The sequence below is a fragment of the Manis javanica genome, chromosome 11 (assembly GCF_040802235.1).
Source record: "Manis javanica isolate MJ-LG chromosome 11, MJ_LKY, whole genome shotgun sequence".
NCBI classification, from domain to species: Eukaryota; Metazoa; Chordata; class Mammalia; order Pholidota; family Manidae; genus Manis; species Manis javanica.
In genome coordinates, this window is record NC_133166.1 from 89,726,422 (window position 1) to 89,754,331 (window position 27,910).

At 46.7% G+C, this 27,910-nt stretch overlaps 1 protein-coding gene across 22 annotated transcripts in view; it reads left to right on the forward strand.

Annotated features, from left to right (window-relative positions):
* CACNA1E (calcium voltage-gated channel subunit alpha1 E) overlaps positions 1–27,910 on the forward strand; it is a 581,675-nt gene that overhangs the window by 289,739 nt on the left and 264,026 nt on the right. For all 22 annotated transcript variants that reach the window (XM_073216846.1, XM_073216856.1, XM_073216857.1 and 19 more), the window contains 2 exons: positions 24,696–24,802; positions 25,670–25,809. In XM_073216846.1, the coding sequence (XP_073072947.1) occupies positions 24,696–24,802; positions 25,670–25,809 (247 nt within the window). The remainder of the gene's footprint in view (positions 1–24,695; positions 24,803–25,669; positions 25,810–27,910) is intronic.

Consider the following 27,910-nt stretch of genomic DNA (forward strand, 5'->3'; position numbering starts at 1 on the left):
AGCCAACTGAGTGTTCTTCCAGTGGCCACGGTCCAGGCAGATCTGCTGGGCCTGAATTCGCCAGCTGAGGGCTGCCTCAGCCCAGCCCAGAGGTGTGCAAGCAGTCTGTCTCTCCCTAGCTCCAGGGGAACTGCCCTCCAAACAGAGCCGGTGGGGGTGGCTCTCCTGGTGGTGTCAGAGAGAATGGGCCTAGAAGGAGCTTTTTTGTAGGTTTAACCAAGTGCACCAAATGCAGGATGCTGATTAGGCATCTCACTGACTTGTTCTTCACTAAGAATCTGGGTGTCTGGCAAGGTCTTTAGGAATTGGGAGTTGGTGGGGGTGGTGAGGACAATTAGTAGGAAACAAGCCCATGGGGGTGGTGATAAATATGGGGGTAGGCTTGGAGACATGGGGCTTTGATGCTTGTGGGGAGAGATTTCTAGAGAAGGGTGCACCTGCAAAGCAGGCCCCTCCTCTAGCCTCCCTCCTCCCCACCCCCACCCTCTAGGTGTGCAGCAGAGACAGCTGGAGCTGTGTTGGGTCTCTCATATCAGTGAGGCACATGGCTTACTTCCCCCTGGGGCCTGGGCATCTCCCTACCACCCCCACCCTGGTTTCTGGCCTTCCTCTCCGGCCTCCCTAGTTCCCGGCCTCAGCAGCACCAGGATTGGCTGGCGCACGGCGGTTCTAGGCAGCACCCCTCATTAGAAACGAAGGAGCATCTCTAAGCAGATATTCTTCCTGCTGCTCTCATCCTCCCACAACCACCCCTGGCTGGGCTTTCTCCCTCCTTCTCCTTGCAGCTCCTCCCCCTCCCACCCCCACAGAGTGATGGGAGGGGGGTGTACTGTGCCTGAGTCAAGCATGTCTAGATGGGGGTACTGGAGAGGGGACAGTCCGGCCCTGCAGTCCCGCCTGCTGGTGCGCTTCACGAAGCGGACAGATCTCATTGTGTAGTGTGCTGCGGCTGCAAACACTCCTCTAATCAGGTCTCTACTGATTTCCCCAGCAGCCCCACAGTTCTCTAAGATCTCCCACCCCCCCAGATGCTGCTTTACTTCGCCCCTCTCTTAGGGTCATGTTTCCTCAGGCAGGCGCCCTCCAGCTTCCTTGCTGTAGACAAAGCCTCCCAGCCACCCTGCATGTGGCAAAGTGTGCCAGCAGCCATCATTGGCACCTCGGACAGCACCACCGAAACTCCCTGGCAGCCAGGGCTCCACAGGCACCCGGGTTCAACACCCTGGGCACTTTCTGCTGGGCCTGGGCTCCCGGGTTGGGCAACTAAGCATGTTTCCTACCCCACAAGGTCTCAGCTTTTCCCATCTTCTCTTCTGCAGCAAAGACACCGCCTTTCTATCTATCAGGCATTGCCAGTGCAAGCTGCGACTGTGGTTTTACTCCGCCCTTTCCTTTTCTTTGGTCAGGACAGACCAGAGAGAGTCAAAGGAGGGCCTAGGGAGTTGATTTCAGCAGTGTTCTTGGCTTTTTGGCAGAAAGCCCCAACCCATTCAAAGGTCCCTGCTAGCTCCGTAGTTGTTGTTTCTCAGTGGTTTTGCAGCACTTAGACTGTTGTAACAGGGTTCAGGCTACATCTGCTAAGGTGTGTACAGGAGCCCGGTTGGAAAATTTAAAATACACCCTGTTTGCTTTTTTCTCATGGCTCTACAATGTAATTAACATATATGTTCCCTCTGCTGGTAACCATGTGGAAACATTGTGCTTCTGTGGGTTCTGCGTTTTTTTCCAGTACCGCATCTAAGTTCCTAGCCTCACTTCCCTTTCTTTCTAAACATCCAGCTTCCTGAAATATCTTGCTTCTTACTGGGAGTCAGTGTGAGCAGTGTTTAACAGTAAGGCTTTGGAGCAAGGCTGTTTGGGTTCAGATCCCAGTTTCTTCATCAGCTCTGTGACCTTGAAAAGTTACTTCATTACTCTGCAACTCAGTTTCCTTGTCTGTAAAATGAGGATGCTAATAATGAGCTACTGGGAGAATTCAATGAGTTACTATATTTCGTGTTCCTAGAATACTGCCTAATTGCCCAGTAAACACTAGCTGTTGCTATTAATAGGGTCCTTCAGAAATTTCAGTGTACCTGAAGGAAGGCAGGTCTTAGTTCTACGTGAACTAAATATTCTAGAGTTTTGCTTCTCAAAGAGAGCAAGGAGCGCCATCTGAATCACCTGGGAGCCGGTTAAAAATTCAGAATCCTGAACCCCACTTCAGACTATGCTTGCTCCTCCCATCCATGATAGGACCAGGGATCGTACTTAAAATGAAATGTGAGTAACAGTGAAACAGACTGAACAAGTGTGAGAACAAGTGCCCCACACTTGTTCAGACTTACTGAATCAGGAGTACTTCTCTGTTCCCTCTGAGGACCAGGTTGTTCAGAAAACATGTCAAGACCTGCTTTGGACTGACATTTGAACATGCTTCAGGATTTTGATTATTTGTGCACTATGCCTTATGGGAGTTAATATGTCTCTTATTGGCTACAGAAAGCCACTGTCGGACTAGAAGGATAACGTGCCCTGCTGTCTGTGGTGTGTTGTGTTAGTGGTCTCCTAACACTCCATATTACTGCTCTTTAGTCATATTAGCCTGAAAAGATCAGTTAGATAAAAGGAATCATTTAATTTATGCTTGCAGGATCCTCTACCTGGGTGTGTGTGTGGGTAACCATATCCAGTTATTAATAGGGAAGGTCTAGTTGTTAGGGGTAGAAATGCCCAAGATAACCCAGACTTGGCTTGAAAGATGGTGGCAAGTCAACAGCGCACTCTGAATATGTTTCATTTTTCTTGGAAGCTACAATCCCATAGGGAGATAATTTTATTTTCTTATGGTATCTGTTTTGCAGTGGATACCATAACCTTTTTGAAAATGCTAATCAGATTTAAAATGTGATATTACATTTTATATATCTCCTCCTTTTTCTTTTTTGTTCTTCTATTAGATCTAACAAAAGGGTTCTCTTCTTCTTAGGGAATTGGCTGCTCTGAATGTCATCCCACGTTCACTGTGCCATATGCTTACCAGCTCTAACCCTTCTGTGCCCAGGCCCAGTAACCTTGCGGACCTACAAGTTCCCTTAGCGTTTGTGAGAAGCCCCACACTTGTTTGCACTTTTCTAGGTCACAGGATGAAGGAAAGAAATGGTATTCTGACTTGGAGACTCCGCCGTTGATGGACAGTGAGAGAATTTTTTCCCCACTGATAGTGTGGGTAAACTCAGCATGGGAGCACATCTAAGTGGAAATGAACATGGTTTAAAGTAGGGAGCTCATTATGATGAACATGTGGCCACTCATCCATGATTTCTTGTTGCAGAGAATGTCACTGTAGCCCTGGAGGACTCTGGCTTTGGGTCAGAAGTTATGTGGTTTATTATGATGAATTTCCCTTTGTAAATTGTCCATTTATTTGGGGGGATTTTGGTGAGGGTTACTGAAAGCTTTAGTTCCCAAATCTCCCATACTCACATATACTTTTCTTCTGGTTGCCTATAAATATACCACACCTCGCAGGATAGTAGACTAATCCTGGCAAGAATATCAGGTTTGATGTAACTCTAATGGATCATGAGTCACAGTACCTCGATTAGGGCAGAGGGCGGCAGCTAACAAGGACGAAGTCTGTAATTATATCCTATGATCAGATAATGCAGAAAGGCTTCATGTCTCCTGCGTACCTGCGCAGGGATGCGGACAGGGAAACAGATAGCGACTGACTGCAACTGGCACCGGGGCTGCAGGATGAAGGGCTTCATTTTCTGAGGCTCCCGGGACAATCTCCAAACTGCATGTTGGCTTTGCCCTTGGAATGAGGTGGGGCTAATGTTTCTTGCAGAAATCAGGCTGTGACCTCTTGTGGGGACCAGTTGTAATTGGGATGCAGCCCTGAAAGTGAGTTGGAGTGAAGGAGTTTGACAGAAATGAAATGACTTGAGGATGGAGACAAAAATATCTTGGATGTGATAGTTTTGTCTGTTGGTTTGCATGTCATTATTTCCCTGCTTCCCTCCACTTGCTTTCCCTGCAATTGGTGCAATGCACACTATGAATTAAAGGAGGAGGAGGAAGAGGAGGATGAGGAGGAGAAGGAGGAGGAAAATAACAAGTACAAGCCTTCTTTTTATCTTCTGAAAGATCCAGAGTCTGGAATTATTAGCTCTGTCCAAAACTGCTTATCTCTTTTTAGCTGTTGCTGTATAAAATGTAGGTTTTTTTCCCCTCCTCAAACTCTGCTGCCCCCTCCGCCCCCCTTCAGCAACATCTGGTTTCTTTCTGTCTTCATATTCTTAGTTAAAGTAAAACTGAGTCAAGATTTTCTGAGCTACCAGAACTCTTGCAAACCCTTTGACTCCACGTGCCCCATCAGCAACCCGGAGCCTCCCTTCTGCCCCTGGGAGGGCTGCCCGGGAAGCTGCAGCTCTCCAGAGCCCAGCCCATCAGAGGTGACCGTGCTGATCTGATTTTGTTTATCACTGATCATGAACACGTGAAAGACGGAACTTAAACATGACTGTAATGAATACCCTTTTTTTTCAAGGAGAGAGAGACCAGGCCCTTTGCATGACTTTCTCTTTCTGCCCAGTCCTGTCCCTTTCCATCTTTCTCTAATTTCTCCCTGTCTCATTTTTAGGTTCAGGCTTTGTGAATAATTCATTGTATGTGTGGGTTTTTCCTAGGATTTTCAGAAAAGGAAGGTTATTTGTCTTCCTCTTGGATATGAGCAAGGTTTCCTGCAGAGGGCCAGCTGCACAGATCAACTTTTTCCTCTAAGTCCTTCTTTTTGCAGTAGGACTGGGACCCAAGAAGAAAGGTAGCTGGGGGAGAAAATAATCTCTGTAACATACTTTTTCTTGCTGTTTTTATACTGACTGCCTCCTACCCAGTCCTGTTACATTTGGGTGGCCCATAAATATGCAGCTACTTCCCTCCTCTATTCAGTGAACATGGGTAACTAGAAGATATGTATGTCCCCAAGTACTTGTCACCCTGAATCCTCTCATCATCCTAGGTCTTTACACTGATAAATGCTGAGCCATTGAGCTAAAAGGCAGGTTTCTGTAACTATTTCTTTTCAAATTTCAGTGTGAATTCACAGAGGAATTTGGAGGGGGAAGCAGGCACTGGAACTAATGTATAACAGCCACTACACACCCGCTGCCATCCCTGTCCCACTACCCCCACCACCAAGTGGCTTCTAAAGTAGTCCCTTTCAAAGAAGGGTAAAAATGCCAGGGACCTGTCACAACACTGCCCTTCCCCAGCACCTTCACAGAGAGGACGCTAGGTTTATAGTCGTGTTTCCAGCATCCATCTTAATTAAGGACAGGAAGTATAGCTCAGGCTTTAGGCTCTTTTGACCTAGCGGTCTCCTAGCATTAAGCCTGCCTCAGGGAGATGTCTTCCATGTCATTTTGCTCATGGATGTCACAAGTATGTTAACTTAATTTTTCAATCCCTGCATTTTGGGCCATTCTTTGGCTATGAACAGGATGAGACCCTATGTCACCATCTCTGGAAAGCGAGGAGCAGTCAGAAGCTGTGTCCTTAAGAGGGGGAAATTGGCCCGACTCAGGAGAACAGCTCCGCATGACTGAAAAGTGTCAGTTTCCCAAGGCATCCCCCACCCTACCACTGGCAGAGCAGCAGGTCCTTCTTAGGAGCTTCTTTTCTTAATATATTTTGAGTTCCAAATTTGTAGGACTAAGCATTTCCATTCTTAGCCCTCTTGAATATTAAAAGAAAAGAAAAGGCCTGTACTAGACCCATTTTGAAAGTGGTTAGCTCATCCCAGAGGCAGCTGGGCAGGGCTTGGGAATGTGACTCCATGTGAGGCTCCAGCTACAAGGTCCTGCTGTCCAGCCACTGAGGGGCTTCTGGGAGAGGCCTTGCCGGCACCTGTGCCACATGTGGTCCTTTTGCCTGTGGGGATTGCTTTGAAATTCCGTTGCAACTCTGCATAATTTGGAGGCTGTATTTTTTGCTGCGTTTGGTCCTGCTACATTCTTGCTGCATCTGGCCCCCGCCCCCAATCTCTGGAGAATTTGGAAAGCCTTTTTTAGATGTATGCCTTAGCTTTCCAAAGGCTTATGTCATTAAAGCCAGGGATGGGGTATCTTTATGTCTTCCTCCACATCAGGGGAGGGATGAAGAGGAGGTGGTTGACCAAGTGAGTAACAGGTTAGCAGGGAAAGGAAGAAATGCTCTGGGCAATGTCAGGAGCCAAGGCTTGCTGGTGATCAGACTCTGGCATCATTTTCATAGCCAGGATGCAGAGTACTGAGAATAGCCTCCTGGACCCAGAGAAGAGGCTCTGAGAACCAGTGTGAGGAGGAGAATTAGTCTCTGCAAGTCTCTCTGAGCCTTCAGCTTGGCTGTAGGTTTGAAGTTTTTCAAACTTTCAGTGCGTCGTTCACAATTCCCCCACTGTTGTCTCATGGGGCTGGTCAGAGTCAAAAAGCATGAAATGGATTTTCAACAGTCACTCACTAATGTCCTGGCAATTTCAGCTGTATGCTGCTGGGAACTATTTTGCTTCTGTCAGTGACTGTTCCTTTCAGCAGGTGATTTCCGTCAGCATCAAGGCTAATTTCTCATTTAGTTTCTTTGTGTTGAAGTCACATATACACACTCTGCCTGTTTGGACATCACTGTTCCCAAGCTTTAGTGTGTCTCAGAATCTCCTGAATACGGAGGAGATGCTTGGTAAAATACAGATTACTGGACTCCACTCCCAGAATTCTGATTCAGTAGGTCTGAGGTAGGGCCTGAGAATTTGCATTTGTCGTATGTTCGCAGGTGACATTGATGCTTCTGGCCTTGGGACTCTATTTTGAGAACCGCTGCTCTACACGGTTTTGTGACCTGGCTGGCAGTGCCTTTAAAGAAGTCCAGTCTTAACAAATTGCTGAGGAGATTCTCCATCCCAAATCTGTCTCACATACCAGCATGAAACCCTGCTGCTAACAGAAGCTTATTGTTTGAGTCCAGGTCCTGAGGCTTTCAGAATTCTCTCACAGTGCAGATGATATTGGGAGTGGGGACATAGTAGCTAATATATGACATTATCAATTTAGAGTTAGTTCTTATTCTTGCCTTTTAAAAGCAGGCTCTTTTGAGAATTGGCATAGGACATGCCCCATTTCATTCCAGCACCTAGAAAAAAGCCTGCTCCTGGTGAGCATTCAATAAACTTTTGTTGAATGATTTACTTAATTAGTTACTCTTGGTTAACAATCAGCATGAATGAAATGCCTATTATGTGCCTATTGTTGCACTGACCCGGCCTGTAGAACCATATGTGACTCTAATGGAGGGAGAGGAAGTTTCTAGGAGTCAGGGTACTGGGTGGCTAGCAGGGAAATCGAAGAGTTGTGACATGGGAATTTGGAGGTTGTAAAAGCTTTATCTACTTCATGACCTTGCTAAAGATCACTTCAATATCTGTATTACCCAATATGCCTATGAAAAAAAACTACAGGCATTTGTTATCTGGGATTTTGTTATACAGAACTCTTTATTAATTGGCATCTGGAGATCTATAGCATAATAACAATTGAAATTTGTACCGAAGGCCCCTAGGCACCACAGAATGCCATAGTGCTTTCTGAATATCACCAATGATACATTATGTTCAAAATGGTTTGAATGCCATGTGCACTTAATTGTGTTCAGAGCTTTTGTGAATTATAATTCCTATTGATTTTATATAAAGTAGCTCTTTATCCCTTTTTTTGTTAAATTAACCAAAGCATTCTTCTCTAGCTATACCGGATAACTGGAGAATAGCTGCGTTCTAGAAGTCAGTCCTTTCAGCTCTACAAATACTATAGGATCTGGAGATAAATCCTGGTACAACTGTTATGGTGTCAGGTGGTGGTTAGAACAAAGTCATTATTTTTTAAAAGGACTGATAGCGTGGCAGGCTTTAGATTTACTGGGCAAGTTCTCCAGTTAGTAAAGCTGGTATTACCTGTAACTGGATGTGTTTGTTTCTGTAGGCCAACACTGAAAATGAACCACCAAGATTTCCAAGACAGCCTCCAATAAGCACCTTAACAAGAGGCTGACAGATGAAACCTTCCCTAATTTGGCTGAATTATCCAGCTTTTGTGCCTGCAGCTATTTCCATGTTCTTTTATACCCCTATCTCTTTTCTCCTTAATCAGGGTCAGGGGCTATTTGACTTGAAACTGTTCAGTTACAGGATGCTTGTCTTTAGATGCTGAGGCTATGGAACTTCAGAGTTGGAAATGACCTGAGTGGCCATCTGGATGATTCTTTTTGGAGTATTGAATCTGTTAGGTCCCTCCAATGCAGTGTTTGTTTGCTTTCTGTATTGGGATCAGAGATCTTACTGAAGTCTGATCAATCTATGGATCCCTCTTTCCTGAAAAATACACATACAATTTTGTGTTCAATTTCAGTTTCATGGATTACAGTTTTAAAACACTGACTATGTCAGAAAACTCTCACACTTGGAGATGTTAGGGTATCAGGACTCCGAAGGCAACCTCATAGCCTTTACATATAAGTGGGACAGGAACTCCGTGGGCAGGAGCTACAGAGAGGGTTTTGTGCTAGTGGGTCAGCCAGATGCTATGGAACACAAAGCTTCAAACCAGAGAACATTAAGTCAGTACAGGAATCTATCTGTGTCACCCTGATAGATGGCCATCAAGCTTCCAGAGACGGGGTGCTCTTTCGTTTTTGAGAACTTAAGGTGTAGGAAGTTGAAGTCATTATAGTATATACCTGCTTCTTTTTCTTTCTTTTCCTTGTTCTGTTTTATAAAGCAGTACAGACCCAATCTACATTTTGTTCATTTCATGGTCTATGGCATCGGATAGTGCTATTGGCTAGGACTTTCTCTGATGATGGATATGTTTTTATGTGTACTGTCCAATATGGTAGCCACTGGCCATCTGTGGGTCTTGAGCCCTTGATATGGGGCTTCTGTAACTGAGTACTAAATTTTAAATTGTATTTAATTTTAGTTAATTTAAATTAAATAGCCCCATGTGACTAGTGTTTGTAGTACAGGACAGCAGAGGTAGAAAGGATGGATTGTGGGTCAGGATTCTGTCAGGTACTTGCTTTGGAACTGGCCAAGGTTTGGCCAGCTTGGTGTGTCAGACTTCTCAAGATCTTCTCTGCACATTTAACCACCACAGCCCCCTTCGGTCCACCTATTCCAAGGGGCTGCTCATGCCTGAGGTGGCATCCTCTCCCAGGCCTCCATTCCTGCGCATTTCTCCCTCTGCCTAGAATGTTCCCTCCCCATCCCAAACTTCCTGTCTTTAAGACTCTACTCAGAGGTCATTTCCTCTGTGAAGCCTTCCTTGATTTCTCTTGTCAGAGTAATTACTTCATCATAACACCACAGTAACTTCAGTATTGGTTTAAAATCCCTGCAAGGGAAAGTTCATTATCTATTAGTTTTTAATTACCAGAACATAAAATGGTATTTATTAACATTGGTATTTAACACATTTTTCAAATTAAAATAATTTTTTTAGTTTTTTTTTTAAAATAGCATTCTACTCCTGACTTGACTTGAGGTTGTAGTCAGCTAAAAAGCCTGGATGTTTTAATATGAATTGATGACAAAGTTAGTGTTCTCTCTGCCTGTTCTCATCCAATTTAATCTTTGAATCTAAATTCAGGACTCTGTGTGTTTATTTCAAGTACAATTTATCTCCTTGTTTTTGGTCCAACAGCCTATTCCATAGAGATCCTTTTTGAGTGAGGACAGGGAACTAATATTCATTGAATGTCCACCAAACTTCAGACTTTCTACATTTAAACAAAACAACAATCCAACACAATAAATGTTGTTATTCACATTTTAAATGTGGGGTCACTGAGGCTTAAGAAGACTAAGTCATTTGCTTAAGGTGAACTTGAGCCCCAGGGGTCTGACTTCCAAAGTTTAAGTGATCTCTGTGACACAATGTCTTTAGACTCTGCGGTTCCATGAGCTCGCTCGCCACCATCTGCAGACTGGGTAGGCATGTGCTTTATGCTTCTGTCCAAGTAACATAAAAATATGGTTAGAATTGGGGACCTTCCTTCTGCTTATTGGTGTACTGGTCAGTTTTTCTCAGGTTTTCTGAACTGTGCTGTAACCAGTTTTGTCTGCAGTAATATTGTGCAAGATATCTTTGGCACATGCTTTGCTAAAATCCATACACACTTTTGTGATGATTTCATGTCTGTTTTTAGGCTAAGATACAGCATTTTACTTTCTCCAAAGTCCACAGTAGGTGGCATTTTCAGAGATTCGCTTAGACGATATTTTGTTTCTTCACTGGACAATAGAAGTGTCAGACCCCAGAATCTTGGGAGTCAAAGGGACAGTAGAGTCATGTATGCTAGTACTTCACCTTACAGTTCAGGATTTATCAGCCCCTGCTTGGGACCCTGCATGAGAGTGTCATGGTTAGAGACATGGCTTCCAGATTCAAATCTGTACCATCTCCACCACTTCCTGGCTGTGTGCCCTGGGGAAGCTTCTTAATCCTGCTGTGCCTCAGTTTCCTCAAACATAACATGGAAATAGAAATTTTACCTATAGGGTATACATATCTGATAGGATTTTTGTGAGAGTCAGATGGAATATGGATAATATGTGTGAAATACCAGACAATGCCTGACACACAGTAGGCCATGCATAAATCTTAGTTGTTAGTATCTGGTTAATTCTGGATGCACTTCTGCAGCTAAGTAAGTGTTCTTCTGACAGTACCGTCTCCTTTCTCCTGACTCTTGTCAGGTTTCCAACCTGAGTGCTGCCACTTAATGTTTGTGTGACCTAGTGTTGGTTTTGTAACATCTTGGAGCCTCAGGGTCTTTAGGTGTGAGGTGCAGGTCATTTTCCTGCTTTGCTTGTCTTGCAAGACTGTTGTCAGACAACCATCAGCTCATGTGTATGAAAGCCCTTTGTGAGCATGTTAGATATTAGTAGTGATGTTAATGCTAATAAAGTTAATAAATATCAAACATTTATTGAGTATTTACTAAGTGTCAGATTATTCTGCAAAGTATGTCCCAGGGATTATTGCTTTTATTCCTCATGACAGTCCTACACGGCTAGGCATTCTTGTTTTCCATGTTTCACAGCTCGGGGGACTAGGGCGTGAAGAGGTGAACTTATTTTGCCCATTTCAACAGCAACTGAGAACTAGAGGCCTGGGTTAGAGACCAAGCCATGAGACTTTTTTTTCTTTTCCAGGTTATTGGGTTTACATTTCTTAAGACAACTTTTTAAATATCTACATCAAAATATGTCTTTTTATGTTTCTAGTGCTGATGTTACACTGATATTGTCCCTAAGGACACATTTGGATTTATAACCCAAAAAGAAAGATATCTTCAGGAGCAATAATAATGCAGAATTTTCCCAGCGGCTTTTAATAAAAGCAGATCAGATACTTAGAACTATCAGTCTGAAACTCATTTGACTTTATTTTTGTTTGTACAAAAATGGGAGCCACAGGTTTTAGATGGCCTGATTGGTGGGACGTGGAAAGATTGCTCCTAGAGTGCACGCTTGGCTTCTGGGCAGATTTTCTTCTCAGGGGTTGCCAGCCTTCTAGCTAACTATTCCCTCTCTGATTGGGTTTCTGGGTATTTAGGGTCTCCATTCTTGCTCTCGGGGAAGGGAGTCAGGTTTGGACTCTATGAACTATGAAGGAGCTTCTGAAAGGGTTAGAGGCCTCTGGTGGGAGAGGGAGCCTCCCTGACTGGAGCCGTTGGCCATTTACCCAATGAGCTTGGTGAAAATCATCTGACCTGGATACTGGAGGACATTTTGCCCGAGGGACCTAGATACTGGTCCAGGATGTGGATGTGAATGTGGAACTAAGATGTGCCATTTGTCCTTTGGAAACCAGACAGACGATTCAAAAGAAATTAGGGAGTGGGTCTAAAAAATAGGGATGCCTCTTTTTTCTGCTAACTTTGGCTTGTGTTTGCATGAGGCTTTGTATTTATAAAATAACTGAGCCATATGGATGCACAAAGATGCATGTGTTCTGGTCTGTTGATATGGGGAGCAGTTGAAGGGTGTGGGCTTGTCTGGAGGTGGGATGGGTGGGTGGATGTGGTAACATGAGGGGGGGCAGGTCTGGAGAATATGGGCCTATGTAAATTCAGAGGATCTGGGCATTTTGGCAAGATAACATTCCCATCTCATAACAATTCATGTGTGTATGTATTTATTTTTGAGATCACCATCTGCCCCCCTCCCCTGAAGTTCTATGGATAAGCATTTTACAGCTTCTCTGGGCAACCTCTGTCTCTGGTGATGATTAGAGAGAAACAAATGCCCACCTTTGGTTGCACAGGCTCAGAAAGACTGGGCTCATTTCTGTCACAAACATCAGTAGACAGGCTCAAGAGAGGAAAGCCGAGGACTGGAGCCTGGGAAATGAGAACCGTCCAGGAGATTTCCACACTTCTGCCGTGAAAGAGGCTGGATTCAGAAAATCCCGCACAAATCAGAAGGTTTTCTTCTCTCCTTTTCTCTTACTTTATTCATTTTTATCATGTACTTTTTACCAACATTCTGTAGGGAGCATATCCAGGCCTGGAGAGCCATCCATTCCTCAGTATGCATCCCTGGGAATGAACAGAGGAAACTAACCTTTCATAAGTGTCTTTTGTGTAATAGACACTCTACAGTGTGTTTTGAAGACGTATGTCATTCAACCCAACCCTGTATGATGTGGGAATTGTTATTATTATTTTACAGATGATTAGCCCAAGGTCACAGGTAGATGTGATCTGACTGACTCCACTGACTCTTGTCTTTCCATTGTAGCACGCTGCCTCAGGGCAGACCAGAAGACTGGCAGGTACTTCCCTAACAGGGCATCTTTTCAGGATGGCACTGTGAGCTGCTTGCCTGTCTCTGTAGCATACTCTTGCCCCTGAGTATGAAGCTAAACCCATGGAGGAGTAAAGGGTCAATAGATGGTAGAAGGGCAGAGATCTGTTGCCTGCTGTGGCCATCACAAAACAGACCTGAGACACCGTGCGCTGTGTCCCTGGACCACGAGCCAGAGGTGGGAGTGGAGCTCTGGACTCCTTTGTCTTCTCTTTGCCAAAAGCCCCAGGGCCACACTTCCTTCCTCACTGTGCCAAGGACCTTTGATGTGGAAATGCCAGTTCTCTTCCTTTCAATATTAGCCTGTAAAGTCCAGTTTCTTTTTTCCATCCCTCAACGAAGTCTCCTTTCAGCCCTCTTTTCTGGGATGCCCATTGCACGAAGTGTAGTGTGGAAGAGGCAATTTGAATGATTTTTTCTTGACCTGTCTTACTGGATGCTTCTGGCTTTGCAGCTGTTTAAAGAAGTGGGGGTTGGGAGAACAGGGAGGCTGCAGAAAAGACTCTCATACTCCAGTAGAGAGTGTAGAAAAGGCTTGCAGCAGGATTATGGAAAAGCAGCCTTATGTTCACCCCCAGGCCACCCTTATGAGGAGTCTAACTTCTCATTAGCCTTCCCTTAGGGAAATTTCTAGCCAATTCTGCTTGTCATAGAGCTCCTTGAAAATTTAGAAATATTTCCATTGATTTTAGACACTTTCAAGGTATTCAAGGTATTTCGCCGTGCCAGGATTTCCATTTTCAGTGTTGTTGCTGAATGTCTTCATTAGCTTCACCCAAAATGGCTTCTGTAAATTGTAGCAATGGCTGTGCCTCCTTCCTCCCCCACTTCCCTTCCCTTGTTACTTACTAGCACCACAGAATAATAGAATTCTAGAGTTACAGGGACCTGAAGGAAACTAACCCAAACCTCATTTATCTGTAGGAAAGCTAAGCCAGAGAGGTTAGGGACTTGCTGCAGGTCCTTCAGCATATGACATATAGGATTGGAACCCAGGGCTCCTGACTCTAAGTCTAGGGATCTTTTGACCACATTTCCTCTTTTCTTTCCTCAATACCCTTTTGCTGCTCAGTCATCTTCCTTCTAGCCCCTTCTTTCTCTTCGGGGCTTCCTCATCTTTTGTTAGTTAGCAAGTATGTGTGCTTTTTGGTGTTTGCATTGGACTGGGCACAGGAAGCTATATACAGGGATGGTGATTAGTAAAAGAGGACTTAATTAAGAAACAGTAGGAATGGGTAAGAGAAGGATAATTCAAGAGAGGCCAACCAGCATAGTTGCAGGGAGAAGGGAAACAGAGATTCAGAATAATGGTTAATGTTCTGCTTTCCCAAAAGTGTTGCAGGAGAGAATCCCTTGTTAGTTGCTGGGGAACTGTGTGCAATGATAGGAACGACTTCTTAAGGCAATCAGCTTTCACCCAGCGTAGAACCAAGGTCACATCTTAGCAGATACGAAATGGGTGCTTAGGCAAGCACTCATCTCAGTATTTTCTGGACTCTTCAGTGGCCCTGGGAGAGGTAAGCCATCCAGAGCCTACCTTAAGAGATGTACTCTTGAGAGAAGTTGAGCAGTCTTGGGATGGAGGAAGTAAATGCAAATAAAAAGATCCCTTCCTACTAGAAACCTCAATTGAAGCCAAGAAGCCAGGGAGGTTTGTTTGATTGTTCCGATAACAGGTCCAGGGTATGGGGCTAAGAATCCAGAGAGGTTTCTAGTCCCGGCTTTGGAATAGCCAGCCCCCTTCCACCTCTGGTCTCAGTACGTATGTCTGTAAAACTAGTGTATTGGGATAGTTAACAAAACTCTGAGGCACCTCTCAGCTCTTATATTTGTGCCCTGGGATCCTCACTTCCTCTGTTGTTACCTCACTGAGTTGAGGACACGGTTAGCTTTCATGGCCTCCAGCATTGAAGCATCCCCTCGCTGCCATTAGAATCGGCCTGGGAACTTCTAGAAATGCTGATGCCCAGATGGTAGCTGAGACAAGTTAAATTAGAATTTCTAGAGAGAGGATACCTGTAGCCTTGATTTTTAAAAGCTTTTCAGGTAATCTTCCACAGGCAAGGCTGAGAGCCTCTGATTTTCTAGAATAAGAGGTGAGCCTTTTACCTGATTTGTTTCTGTCTCTTGGATTGTGATTTAACCACATGTCTTGCTGATTGCTCTCAGCTCTCTTGCAGAAGCCCCCTGGGTATCCTGGAATTCCGCCTGAGAGAATCGGGTGATTAATTCTTGTGTTCCGTGACACTGACAGACCATTCACCTGGGCTGCTTCTGGCACCCATCCAGCTGCACAGGCTCCAGCCTTCTGTGGTAAAGGGGACAGTCCAGACGGCTGAAGCACAGGTCTAGCTAAGTGGGCAACTTGAGGCGAAGGGACAGAGTGAATCAAGCTGACCCAGGAGGCCCTTGAACAAGTGACTGAAGACTCATTGATCTTCCTTCCTACCCATTTGTTGATGCTTGTTAGAAACAAGGTTGCTCCAGCTCGAATTCTGTCACATACAGGAATCTCCTCCTAGGTATCCCTGATGGTCTTCCAGAGACCTGGCACACGCACCAAGTGGTGTGCTGGACTTGGTTAGTCCCAGCTCGTGGGCATCCATTGTCATCTCTCTTCCCAACTCCATGTGCATTGATGCCAAATTGGTAGTTTGAAATTGGCCACAGAGAGAGTATTTACACTCCAGACACTGGCAAATGTTGCTCATCAGGGCTGCTCACCCTTTGTAGAGGCTAGTTGTTAAACATATGTTAGTAAATTTAGCTTACTGCTTAACAAAATCATCCATTCACTGGACGAGAACTTCTCTGTATTGCCCTAGATCTGCCTTGGGATGGGCAGTCCACGTTGGTCTTAGTCTTACCCTCCACAATAGCTTAGACAACGTCTAGGTCCCCGTTACCAGCTAGCCCTTCAGATATTTGAAAACAGCTATGCTGTCTCTCTCTCACCTTCTCTTTCTAAGCTGAGCATTTTTAGTGTCTTCCGCATTTTCTCATGTGGTCTGGGGGCTCAGTAGGTGTCTCTGAACACTGGGGGACAGCCGCAGGGCTTTCAGAGGAAAAGAAAAAGATCTCCCATGGGTGATCAGCGGACTCATTCAGAGTTTTCACTTTCCAGATTGCTGCCTGACCCCCCACGGAGTGAGTGGCGACAGGAAGCAGTGTACAGTCTCGGGTGTGGCTCCTGATTGCGGCCCACCTTCTTCTTTCCCAAATAGGTGTATTGCTGCTGGAACTCTTGATGGGCTCCAGTGTGTCAGAGTGTCTTCAAAACAGCCAGGCTGGTTCCTCAAACAGGTAATTTTTACACTGCTGTTTTGTTTTCTTCCGGAGGCTTTTAATAGACCCCTTTTCTTCATTCCCTTTTCTGTAGCGTTCAATCATCTGTCTCCTGATCACCAAGGCTGTGTGTCGAGTGAAAGCGTTTTGAGTCCAGAATTCAGTCAGACACACACAAAGTGGATTTGTTAAGACTTTCCCCAGCTGACTGTAACCGAGTTGGAGGAGGGAAGAAAGTCAGTTCTCTATTAACTCCTCAGAAGCCCCACTCCTCATGCTTCTGGAATTGGGGCTCAGAGGAGTCTGGAGCTGACCTCAGGACTGGTTACCCACCTGAGCAGTTATGTGAACTTCCTTTCAGTCGTTTTATACAGAGGGCAGGGATATGGGAGTCGGGTGGGAGTTCTTTGGTTTAAAAGCACTGCAAGGTTGAAGGTAGCTTCAGAGCTGATGTTAAAAGGGTAATGCTAGTGATCTTTTGTTTCAAGTAACTGAGCCCAGTGACCTCCCTGAGAGAGTAATGGGACCATGCCAGCAAACAGAAGCCTTTTGGGGGGCTGGGGGGAAATCTCTGCCTCTTGCTATGTTCTCAGGATTGCTTTCTTTGTCTTTCATTCATTAGGGTTTAAGTTTTTAGGAGTAGGTGTAATGGCACTTCCATCTTGACGGAGAGAGCGAGAGAGGGAAAGAGAGAAAGAGAGAGTGTATGTGTGTTCGGACTGCCTGTCAGATGGTGAATTTGAACTGAGGCAGCTGTTGTCATGGTGATGGCAGGTTGCATCCCACCACCATGGAAACCAAAGTTAAAAAATTGATGTTAAGGCTGGAAGTCACATGACACATTTTTGTTTTGTTTTGTTTTAAAAAAAGAAAAGGGGTTTGGTGTTTCAATCTGATCTTTTTTTTAGAGATGAGGTTGGGTGGTAAGAAAAATTGCAATAAAGAAAGTGATCAGATAATGCAGTGGGACAACATGAAGCATGCAGAGCCTTCCATCTCATTTTTCTGCTTGTTAGCAGTGCATCTGCCGTGGCAGGGGAAAAGGGGGATGTGGTGTGGGTTTTCAGGTTTCCAGCCAAAGTTGTGTCCTGGTAACTCCCATGGAGAAGCTCAGGGGTTTAGCCCTCCTGCCCCTTAGTGGTGATGTGTGGGCCACTATCTGTCCATCAGCCCAGACTGGAAACCTAAAATTAAGGGTGGAAAAAAGAGATGGAAATGAAGTTGAGGGCATGACTTGCTCCAGATATGAGGGTGGTTCATACATTGATAAGTTCAGATGAGTTATATCGATTTTTTTTAGGAGACTAAAAAATTCATCTGTTTACTGCAGAGCCCCAATGATACAGTCCCTCTGTTTATCCCCTTTTCTGGGCTGGCCTTTGGGCTGTGCTGCCCTGCCAGCCCACAGGACTGAGGGCAGAGGATTCCAGAATGGGCCCACCCGGGAGCACATTAGCCTCTGGGCAGAGGCTCCTTGGACCTCAGCTTACCCCTTAGCCTGCCTTTCAGCTGGGTGGGGAGGGCTGGCTTGGCTGAGAGGCGTTAGAGAGCCCCCTGGGAGCGCCATCTTATCTCATACTCACTCCTGCTTTGCACCACGGTCTGGAGAAAGGGAAGGAGAGCTGGTCCCAGGCCTGCTTAAACAGGGCTGGTTTTAATTTCCTTTCAGTCTGTGAAGGTTGAAGAACTACACCCATGGCCTGTGTGGACAGGCTAGGAGGCGGAGACCCCTGTGAACATACCAGCCTTCGAGGACGATGGGGAAGACCAGGAGGGGTGCAGACATCCTCTGTGGAAATGGAAATGGTGGTGGTGCTTATAGCCGTGTCTGAGTTTTAGGCACAAGGTCCTGTCCCTCCAGTATTACTGGTCCCTCCAGGACAGATGTATCATTCTCAGCAGCCCAGGCGAGGTGCATATGATCTCACCAGCATGATCTCACTGCATTTCCATCAGGGTCTGTAGGAGCTGGAGCCGGACTTCTGTGATGGTTCAACCCCTCCTGTTCTTAGCCCTGGCCTTGGGTGTGATTAATGTCCCTTCTAATCACGGGGCAAGATTGCATCAGAACCATCAGCTTCATAAATCCTCCTCTGGGACTGGCGTTTGGATGTGCTTTCCATATTCCCAGGAGGTTCTGGTCTAAATGTCTTTGCTCTCTTCCCGAAGGCCCATTACCATAATTTTCTTTTAAATCCTTTATTGTGGCAGGTCTCTTCAATGTCAGCCCGTGGCTGCAGCCTGTCAGCCCACTCCCGGAGGCTGTGACCACTAACAGATGCTTTCCCCAAAGCTTAGAGCCACAGCAGATGCTTAAAGATTGATTTAGTAGGATAATAAAAATGACTGTGCATTTGTGTAGCACCTCACAGTTTTCAAAGGGCTTTCATAGTCATATATTATTTTAGGCTTTGATCCTTTTGAATTTCTTGTTTGGCTTTGGGGGAATGGATAGCTGTGGTTTTCGCTGAGTTGAGTACCGTGTTGGGGGCAGTTTTCACACTGAGAGCCCTGCTCTGGTTTCCCATTGTCCAGGTCCGTTTTCTCCATTCCATTGTGGGTCTTATGGAAGATTCTGGTTCTTTTCATATAAAAAAGCAGCATGAAAGTGTTGGACAGCTGTATTTCACTGACATTCATACTTAGAGTGTCTGGTGTAGGGGCTGAAGCACCCACAGACCAGGCAGGGCCTCTGCCCTCTGACTTGGAGTGAGCCTGCCCCTTGTTAGAATGTTTATGTGCAGAGGACGTAGGGGGGAAATATGTGCACAAAGACAGTCTGTCTGTCTTCTGAACTCTTCCATCTCTCAGACCTCTGAAAACGGAGGCTGGGATGGAAGAGAGGGGAAGGAGATAACTTGTACGGAGAGTGTTCTGGGCCCGGGAGCAGGGGGAGAAGCAAGTAAAGGAGGCTGAGAAGCGCCTCCCCTGGGACTGTGGATATTCTAGGCTCCTGCAGGAGTTCCCTGGAAGTGTCTGGCCCTTCCACAGAAGCACATTCTCCATCAGGCCTAGGGTCGGGGTGCGGGAGAGCACAGCAGTGTGTCTGCCCCTGGTGGCCCCTCAGCCCCAGTGAGCACATTTAGTCTCCTTGGTGGTCTAATGTCACAGCTCTGAGTGCAGGCAACTGAGAGCGGAGCGCTCAGGGATCAGCATTCTGCTGCTCATAGAGATTCATGTCTCTCCTGAGGGACCTCAGAGTTACTGCTTGTGGTCTGAGTCCATCCCAGTCCTTACCTGTAGATTTGTCTCTGAGGTATTGATAGGGATGCTCTGCTGGTCCGGGCAGAGGGTGAGCTCAGCCCCCAGCACTCAGTCGCCAGGCAGAGCCAGCACCGCCCCAGTAACCTGCAGGGCAGCCCTCTCCCTCACCCTGGCTGTCTGTGCTTCAGGAAGGCAGTGAACAAATGGTAGGTGTGCAGGCCAGAAGCACACTCAAATTAGCTGTGTTGCCAAGGAAACAAGTCAACAATTCGAAGGAAGGAGCATTGGGGAAAGGAGATAAATCAATAAACAAACCTATTTTTATCATTTCCTTAATGATCGTCTTGAAGCTGCTAGACGGGAAAGGGAGACATGGAGTGACACAGGTCCTCATTAACAGGCTTAGAGGGACAGAGGAGAGAGGGGCGTTTGGGGAGATGGCTGGGAAAGTTGATGAAATGAGGCCCCCAGTGAGCGAGGACCTGACTTTGCAGTGTCCAGAGCGTCGATCTGTGTGGTCATTCCGTCATTTTGTCTGGTCCCTTTGTCTCCCTGCATTTGATCCTCTCCGACATCTTATACTTTCCAGGACCATCAGGTTGGGATGTGTTTTTGTGGGATTTTTTTTTTCCCGAATAAATGTAGCATTGATTGGTTTTTTGGTTATAAATTAATACCTGCTCATTAGAACATTTAGACAATGCATAAAAGAATAAAGAAGAAAGTGAAAATAGCCCTCCTACCCTGAGAAGACTCATTATCATTCTAGCAAGACAGATTTTTAAAAAAATTTTCTCCTTTCTCAAAAAATTGTTTTACATGAAAGGCATCTTCCATGCATGCTGGTGCCTTATTTTGAACAGTGAATGTATGTACACAGGATATGGCTGGGTATACGGTGTGAAGAAAGTATAGAATGCCTTTATAAAGATACCTCTGGCTCTGGTTTCTCTGTATCATTAACTGATCAATTGATTAATTAATTAGTAAATGGTTGTTGGATGCCTACCTTGTGCTGGATGCCAGGGGTGTGGAGGTGGAGAAGACAGGCAGAGCCCCTGCCCTCAGCTTCCCACGCCTTGCTGCTCAGTCAACTCCATTTGTCTGAGGTCTCAAACCACAGTCTGGACACCAGGGAGAGACATTGTTCTCCAAAATGGATTTAATGTCAGGCACAGAGTGTAATGGGAATCACTGATGCCTGGGCAGAAGGAATCAGAGTCCTGGACAGACTTTCATCCTGCCCATGAGAGGCATTGTCTTTTGAGGTCTTGGTAAGGGGGAGTGACCTTTGACCTTCCCAAGTCACATCTTTGTCTAATCTGCAAGGCGCATGCACCTGACCTGTGGGCTGCTGTTTGCAGTGCAGGCTCTTTCCTTTGGAGATGCTGCGGTGCCCTTGGGCTTGAAGTCCTGCGGGCAGGAAGAAATGGCAGGGGAGCCTCAGAGTCAGCAAACAAGGGTGGGGGTGAGCAGGCCCACCAGCCTGAGCCAGCGTGGTCATGACACGAATGACAACCTGGCTGGGGGAACTGCTGCTCCCAGAGATGCCTCACACTCATTCCTGCCTGTATGTAACACTGACTGAGCTCCTACTGTGACCAGGAGCTCTGCTAGGCACCACCAGTGGAGAGGGGAACAGAACACGGTCCTGTTTTCAATGTATAGTTTCTTGGGGGAGATAAATATGAGGCGAAGTGATAAAATTACACAGTATAAGGAGCTATGGGGCACAGGGAAAAACCTTCACAGATGAGGTGACATTTTAGATTGCTCTTGACATGTGACCAGAAAGGGGTTGAACAGCCGTTGCAGGAGGATGCAGAAGCACCACCATGTAAGCACCCACTCTTTGTGCTCCTCAGGAAGAGAAGTGGACAAGAGGTTAGGGGGAAGAGCCATAAGCGGGAGTTCTGGGCCTGCGCAGAACTGGTCATTCCCTCCCGCTCTCCTCTCCTAGGACTTCCCTGTCAACGTCCTTTCTCTGGCCTAGTCCCCAGGTACACAGAACCCCCACAGTCTCACCTTGTCTTCTGCATCAGAATCTCACCCTAGATTCTTAGTTGCCACGGACATAAATCATCCCGGGGCCAAGATGATCTCTAAGGCTTAAAGAGACACCCCTCTCAAGGGTATGTGCATTTTAAAAGTTTTTCAAAATTTGAAGCCAAAGGGTCCCTGCTCTGAATGGGTCCTCAGGCATGAGACCGTAGCGGAGGATCTGGGTGGTGGAGGACCTGGGAATGGGTCTTCTCAGGACCTGTGCATTACCACGCCCTCACTTTTAGACTCTAGCCTCTGGGCCTGAGGCAGTACGTTCCCTGAGATCTCATGAGTTCTGCACCCACACCTGGCTGGTCTCAGGATGTCTGGCTCATCAGCACCTGGGGCCCAGAGTCTTCCTCCTGTCCTGGCACCGGTGGTGGTGATGGCCACTCCCTTCGGAGTTCCCAGATGGGCCTCCTCTGTTGGCACCTGGGCATTCTGGGTGAGACGGAGTTAAAGTATAGTGAATACTAGCTCGAGTGACCTTATGGTCCTGGTCAGGACCTACGTGCTTAGATTACCTGGCTGCAAAAATGCAGGTGGGGGAGCTGCCCAAGGGGACATTGCTGAGTGGAACGGCCTGGGAGGTGCACAGCCGCCACCACCTGTCTTGTCAACAGGTCAGCAACTAAGAGCTCGTTTACTTTTAAATCTGTGATTAACCCTGTAAGGTTTTCAGGGGAAGAAACCTGACCCCCCAAAGTAATCATAGAGCCCAGGCTGACTCATGAGAGCTCATGACGGCTGCAGCTTGAGTGAGAACGTGCTGTCCCCGTCCCACTGCCCAGATCACATGCTGGGATCCTGGGATGTGCCAGAGTGGCTTTGTGAGCGGCGTGGGGCATTTCCAGCCATGGCAGGTGGCCACCTGAGTCCCACACCTTATGAACATTTTGTTAGGAGCAAGGCTAAGGCCTGAGGTGACAGCGGCACCGGTTTCCCTCCCTTCAGAGCCACCACCGTCTTCTCCAAGCTGTTGGGGTCACGGGGGCCTGGCAGTGAGATCTGCCCTTTGCTTCAGGGCTTCCCAAGTAGGTTCCTAGGAACACCATTCCCGGGAGACGCTCTGCCGGAGTTACCGGTGAAGCGAGTTCGGCAATGCCACCTATGAGTCCCACCACCCTCGTGGGGAGGCAGCGCTCTCCATGTGCAGCCGTATAAAAGGCTTCAGGAAAGCCTGCTGGGGGACCAGTTTAGCGTCACTGAACCCCACTTTCCCTCCTGTATTCAACTGTAAGTTCTGATAGCACTAGTCTTCCAGGGCCTGCATTTGGGGACGCTGCTCCAAATGCCCCCAGCTTCTGTTGTCATTTGTCAGTGACCTGTAGGCACCTTCTCAGGGAACGACCCAGATTCCTAGGCCACCCCCTCTGCCATATTCCCATCTCCATTTTACCATCTGGGTCTGGGGAAAGCTGGGGTATCTGAAACAGGCCCAGGACAAGCTCTCCTGTCCCGAGGGCTTGCGAGACCCCAGGTCCTGATGTGGTCCCTGGTCACTGGCCACCTAGTGCTCTGGGTTGGAGCCCGAGATGGCAGTGAAGAGAGCTCCCCCTATGATCAGTGGCACTGGTGACCCTGTGTGTTTTGTATGTGGGGGTTTGTCCTGAGAAATAGGGCACAAGGATGGGAGGGTGTCTGCCAAGTGCATCTGTCAGTATGTTTAGCTCCCAGGCCTAGCTGAGTGCCTGATATTGAGGAAGAGGAAGGGCAAGGGCCTGTCCCTACAGTGAGGCCACCCTCTGGCTGACAGCGTGGTGGAGGCTAGGGCTGCTCTGAGGCCTCTGAGCCCAGCCAGTTTTCAGACCCCAGGGCTGAGCCGCAGGGCAGCAGAGGTCAGCAGAGCTGTCCCTGGGGCGTGGGTCCTGGGTGAATGTCAGGGGTGTGGGCAGCCACTGGAGAGCGATCAGGGATGCATGGTGAAGGGGAGGAGATGGCACTGCCAAGGCAGAAGGAGAAGGGCCCGAGGCTCATCTGCCTCCCTTCCAGCATGGGGCCAGAGCAGCTGGCGGCCACTCCCAGCTCCCTGCACAGAACACCTCTGCCCCGTCGCTCCTCAGAGACACCCTGAATGCACATTCTGCTAGTGTTCACTGTCACAAATGTCATGGGGAAGGGGAGGCCTCAGGGGTCATGCTGATGATTTGCCATGCTCTGGACTCCCTAGGAAGGCTGGGGCCCTACATCCTGCACAGCCAGTCTGGATTTGTGCAGAGACCAGGAGCATGGCCCCTTCCCACCCCTGTACCCGGCCATATCTACTGCCTTCTCTCCCACTGGGTCTCCAGAACATAGGTTGCTCTGCAAGACTGGTGGCAATAGGTCACTTGTGTTTTTTACAGTAGTTACAGAATGAAACCCAACATTCAGAATGACTCGGCTCCGGGAGCCTGTGATTGTCTCTCTCTTTGTTAAGAGTTCCCCTCTTACCCCCAACCCCACCCCTGCTTGCAGCCCACTCTTTCTGTGGAAGTCAGGATGCCGGTACTTGAAACATAGTCCTGTTTTTCAGAAAGGCTCAGGGAGCCCCCTCACCTGTCTTCAGGAAAATGCAACAGAAAAAAGCCTGAATTCATTATCCATTCATTTGTTGTTTCGCTTCTTGGGACCCTTCCTTCACTGTCCCAGATTCAGCCTAATGATGTCTCTGTTTCCTATGGATGTAGAACTTAGGAGAAAATAATGTGGGACAAAGTAAGCTGCTCCTGGTCCATTGAAGATCTCTATGAATTGAATATTAAAATGGAAGGGAACTCACATGGAGAGAATGATCCCTTTGCTGAGGTGCCTGCTTCTACTCTGTGGAGCAGAAGTTCTGGACAGGGGGAGTCCAGATGAGATTCCCAGACACCAGCCAGCAGCCATGGCTGGATCCTTGCTCAAGCCCTGCATACAGCCCAGTGGCTTGAAGACTGGGAGGAGCAGGGGGCCTGCAGCAGCACCAGTGTTTCTTCCTCCCTTCTGCCACTTCCATTTTCAGCCCTGGTTCATTCTTGAATATGTCATTGAATTCACATAAGTAGCTGGAGTGTCTAACTATATTATTTATTGGCTACATTCTTCTCTTGGTGAAGATGCTGTGCAGTGAGAGTCGAATCAGAAATGGTTTCACATGCCAAGGGCCATCCACCATACTGCCTGGCAGTTTGCTATCATCCATCACGCATACCATACAGACAGAGGATGGTTTGGTAAAGTTTGTGTATGTGTGCACAGCCATTTTGGAGGCTGCATCCTTCTCTCTTTGGTGAATCTGTTCCTTAACTTCTCCTTCCCACGCCATTTGAGTACATGATCCTAGCCACCATCATTGCCAACTGCATCGTCTTGGCCCTGGAGCAACATCTTCCCGAGGACGACAAGACCCCAATGTCCCGCAGACTGGTATGTGCCTCCCTCTGTCTCATCTTTCTTTCCCCTGTCCTTCCTCTTTCCTGGTTCCCTTCTCCTTTTTCCCATCACCTCTCCTCCTTCCTTCCTTCGCTGCTTACCTTCCCTGCAGTTTTGTGAGGAGTTAATTCTTTGTCAGGGAAGAAGTTAGTGATAAACCCCACTGAGACTCATAAGGACAAGAGGACTGACTGCTCCCAGAAGTTGTGGGGACATTGCAAACACTTGTGTGTACACGGCATGGCAGCCAGATGAGGGGAGAGGGCAGGCATGGAGCCCAAACACTTTGCTCCCCTTCCTAAGGGCCTTTAGACGTGAGGGGCAAAAGGGAGGGTAAAGGGCAGAGGATGAGGATGCTCAAAGCATATGTGCTTCCGCAGGTTATGAACTTCCTAAAGCATTATGGCCATATTCTCCTTAAGGAAATAATTCATATGTCTAATGTATTTCCCCTAAAAAGAGCAAACAAACTGCTTAAATCCAAATGTGTGCACCTGCAGCTGCAGCCCGATCACCTGTGGATGAGAACCCTTAAGCTTCTGATATAAGTAGAGGCTGGCAGTGGGAAAGCCACCTTGTCAAGGCAAAGCCAGCACCAACAGCCATCTGCATGGGGAGAAGTCTGGTCCTGGGACACCCCTTCACCCACCTGTTTCTGTAACTGGTGCTCCTGGGGCTTCTTGTTCACCCTGTGAGGCCTTCGGCATCCTCACTTCCCATCTGTCCACAGGGCTGGCCCAGCCCAGATGTCCAGCTGTCCTGTAGGAGAGGAAAGGTCAGAGTGGAGCAGGCAGCCAGGGCGTGCACACAGGACAAAACACAGTCCTCCCCTTACCGGCACCTCTGCTCCTCATCCTGCAGGAGAAGACAGAACCGTATTTCATTGGGATCTTTTGCTTTGAAGCTGGGATCAAAATCGTGGCCCTGGGGTTCATCTTCCATAAGGGCTCGTACCTCCGCAATGGCTGGAATGTCATGGACTTCATCGTGGTCCTCAGCGGGTGAGTCTTCTTCCTCTCCCTCCTTTTCGTGTAGAGGTGCACCTCTGGTCTCATGAAGTGGCTGGTACGAGGAACCCAGAGATGGGAAGACAGCAATCTGTGGAGTAGGGACAGAGGAAGAAGAGGCCAAGGATTTCCCCCTTGGGCCTGGACCATAGGGGACTCACCTGCAGTGGAGCGTGCGTTCTTTGTGGAGATGCTATGGCATTCGGCAGACGCCACGGACCCAGGGTCTGGCTGCAGTGCTTCTGGTGCCCCATTCTGCGCTTGGCTAGTACTGAACACACATACCCCGCTGAGTCTTTTTACTAAAGCAAGCAGCTTGCTCTAGCCTGAGGGGCACCCCCAAAAGATGGGCCAAAAGCTGCCATCAGGTGTGGTTTCCTCTGGCAGTTGGAGAAGACTCCAAGCATATTTTCTGAGCTAATAATTGCAACTCATGTTCTGGCAACAACATTTTTAACAATTTGCACATTTATTAATATGAGGAGGTATATAACATTGAATCACATTAAAATATTTCATAAGTTATTCCTTTAGAAATTAGTACTACTACATTGCAGCTGACACAGTGTTACCGGCAACAAATATGATGGCTGTACATTTACTTACGTATTTGATAAATCATTCTTTTGGAAAGGAATATAGAATGCTTGTTCTGCAGCTGACCCAACATCATATATGTGATGGGCTTTGGGACTGGTGATAATGGGCATGTCTTGCTTGGCTTTTGTGGCTTCTTGTTGGTCTCTGTGTCAGGCTCTTGGTGCCTGCATGGGAGGGGAGTGGTCCAGTCCCCGTGGAGGAGCCCCTGTCCTGGGTGAGTGTGGCATGGAAGGTCCCTTACCCAGCTGTCTATCAGACGGTAGTTCAAACCTGTGAGGGAAAGAAGAAAGAGTAGAAAAGCCAGAGGGGAGAAATAGGAAAATAGGAGCCACATTTATGTTTGACCAGAAGCAGAGGGGAGCAAAGAGTACGTTTTTTCCAGAGAATAGCCAATAGGTAAAGTATCAAGTCAATAAAGTAGGAATCAAGTAGGTAAAGCCTGAGAAGGGGCAAGCAGGAGCTTCAAAATGTTTGCATCTACTCATTGTCTCATGGAACAGACATAATACTCATAATTTTAACCTTCACATCAATTGTGATTAAATGAAAGAGAAAAACATGAATGTGTAATGGGCTGGAGTGTACAAATGTATGGAAGCTTATAAGCAGCCAACCCCTCAATACAGGGAAAAGATAAATGGAGGACAATTTATGTTTAAAAACATCTGTTGCCTTGCAGAAGGGTTTTCTGAAGGTTATTTTTCTAAAAGAAAATACTACTGAATTTTAAATATGATTTTGTGTAGAAAGATACAGTTTACATATAGTGTTTCAGAAGTACATGGTTGTGGCCAATATAATACACCTGGGTGATGTTTATTGTTTTATTTTTATTTTTTCCAGCTTTATTGAGGTATAATTGACAAACAAAAATTGTATATATTTAAGTTGTACAGTATGATGTTTTGATATGGGTGTACATTGCAAAATAATTACCACAATCAAGCTAATTAACATAATCATTTTGCATAGTTACCTTTTTTTTGACTGAAAAACTTGAGATCTACTCTCTTAGCAACTTTCAAGTCTATATATAATATATCAGTATTAACTATAGTTACCATGCTTTACATTAGGTCCCCAGAACATATTCATCTATAGCTGAAAATATGCACTGTTTGATCCATATCTCCCCTTTCCCCCCTAACCTCTAACCCACAGCCCCTGGTAACCATCGTTTCTTTCTCTGATACTATGAATTAGACTTTTTGTTTGCTTGCTTTTTATTTTTAGACTCCACATACAAGTGAGATCATGCAGTCCTTGTCTTTCTTCAACCGGGTTATGTAATTCCATTATATATATATAATATATAATAATATTCCATATTTATCCACTGATGGACCTTTAGGCTATTCCATGTCTAGGCTTTTGTGGATAATGCTGTAATGAATATAGGAGTGCAGGTATCTGGAATCATGATTTTATTTCCTTCAGAGAAATACCCAGAAGTGGGATTGCTATATCATATGGTAGTTCTACTTTTCATTTTGTG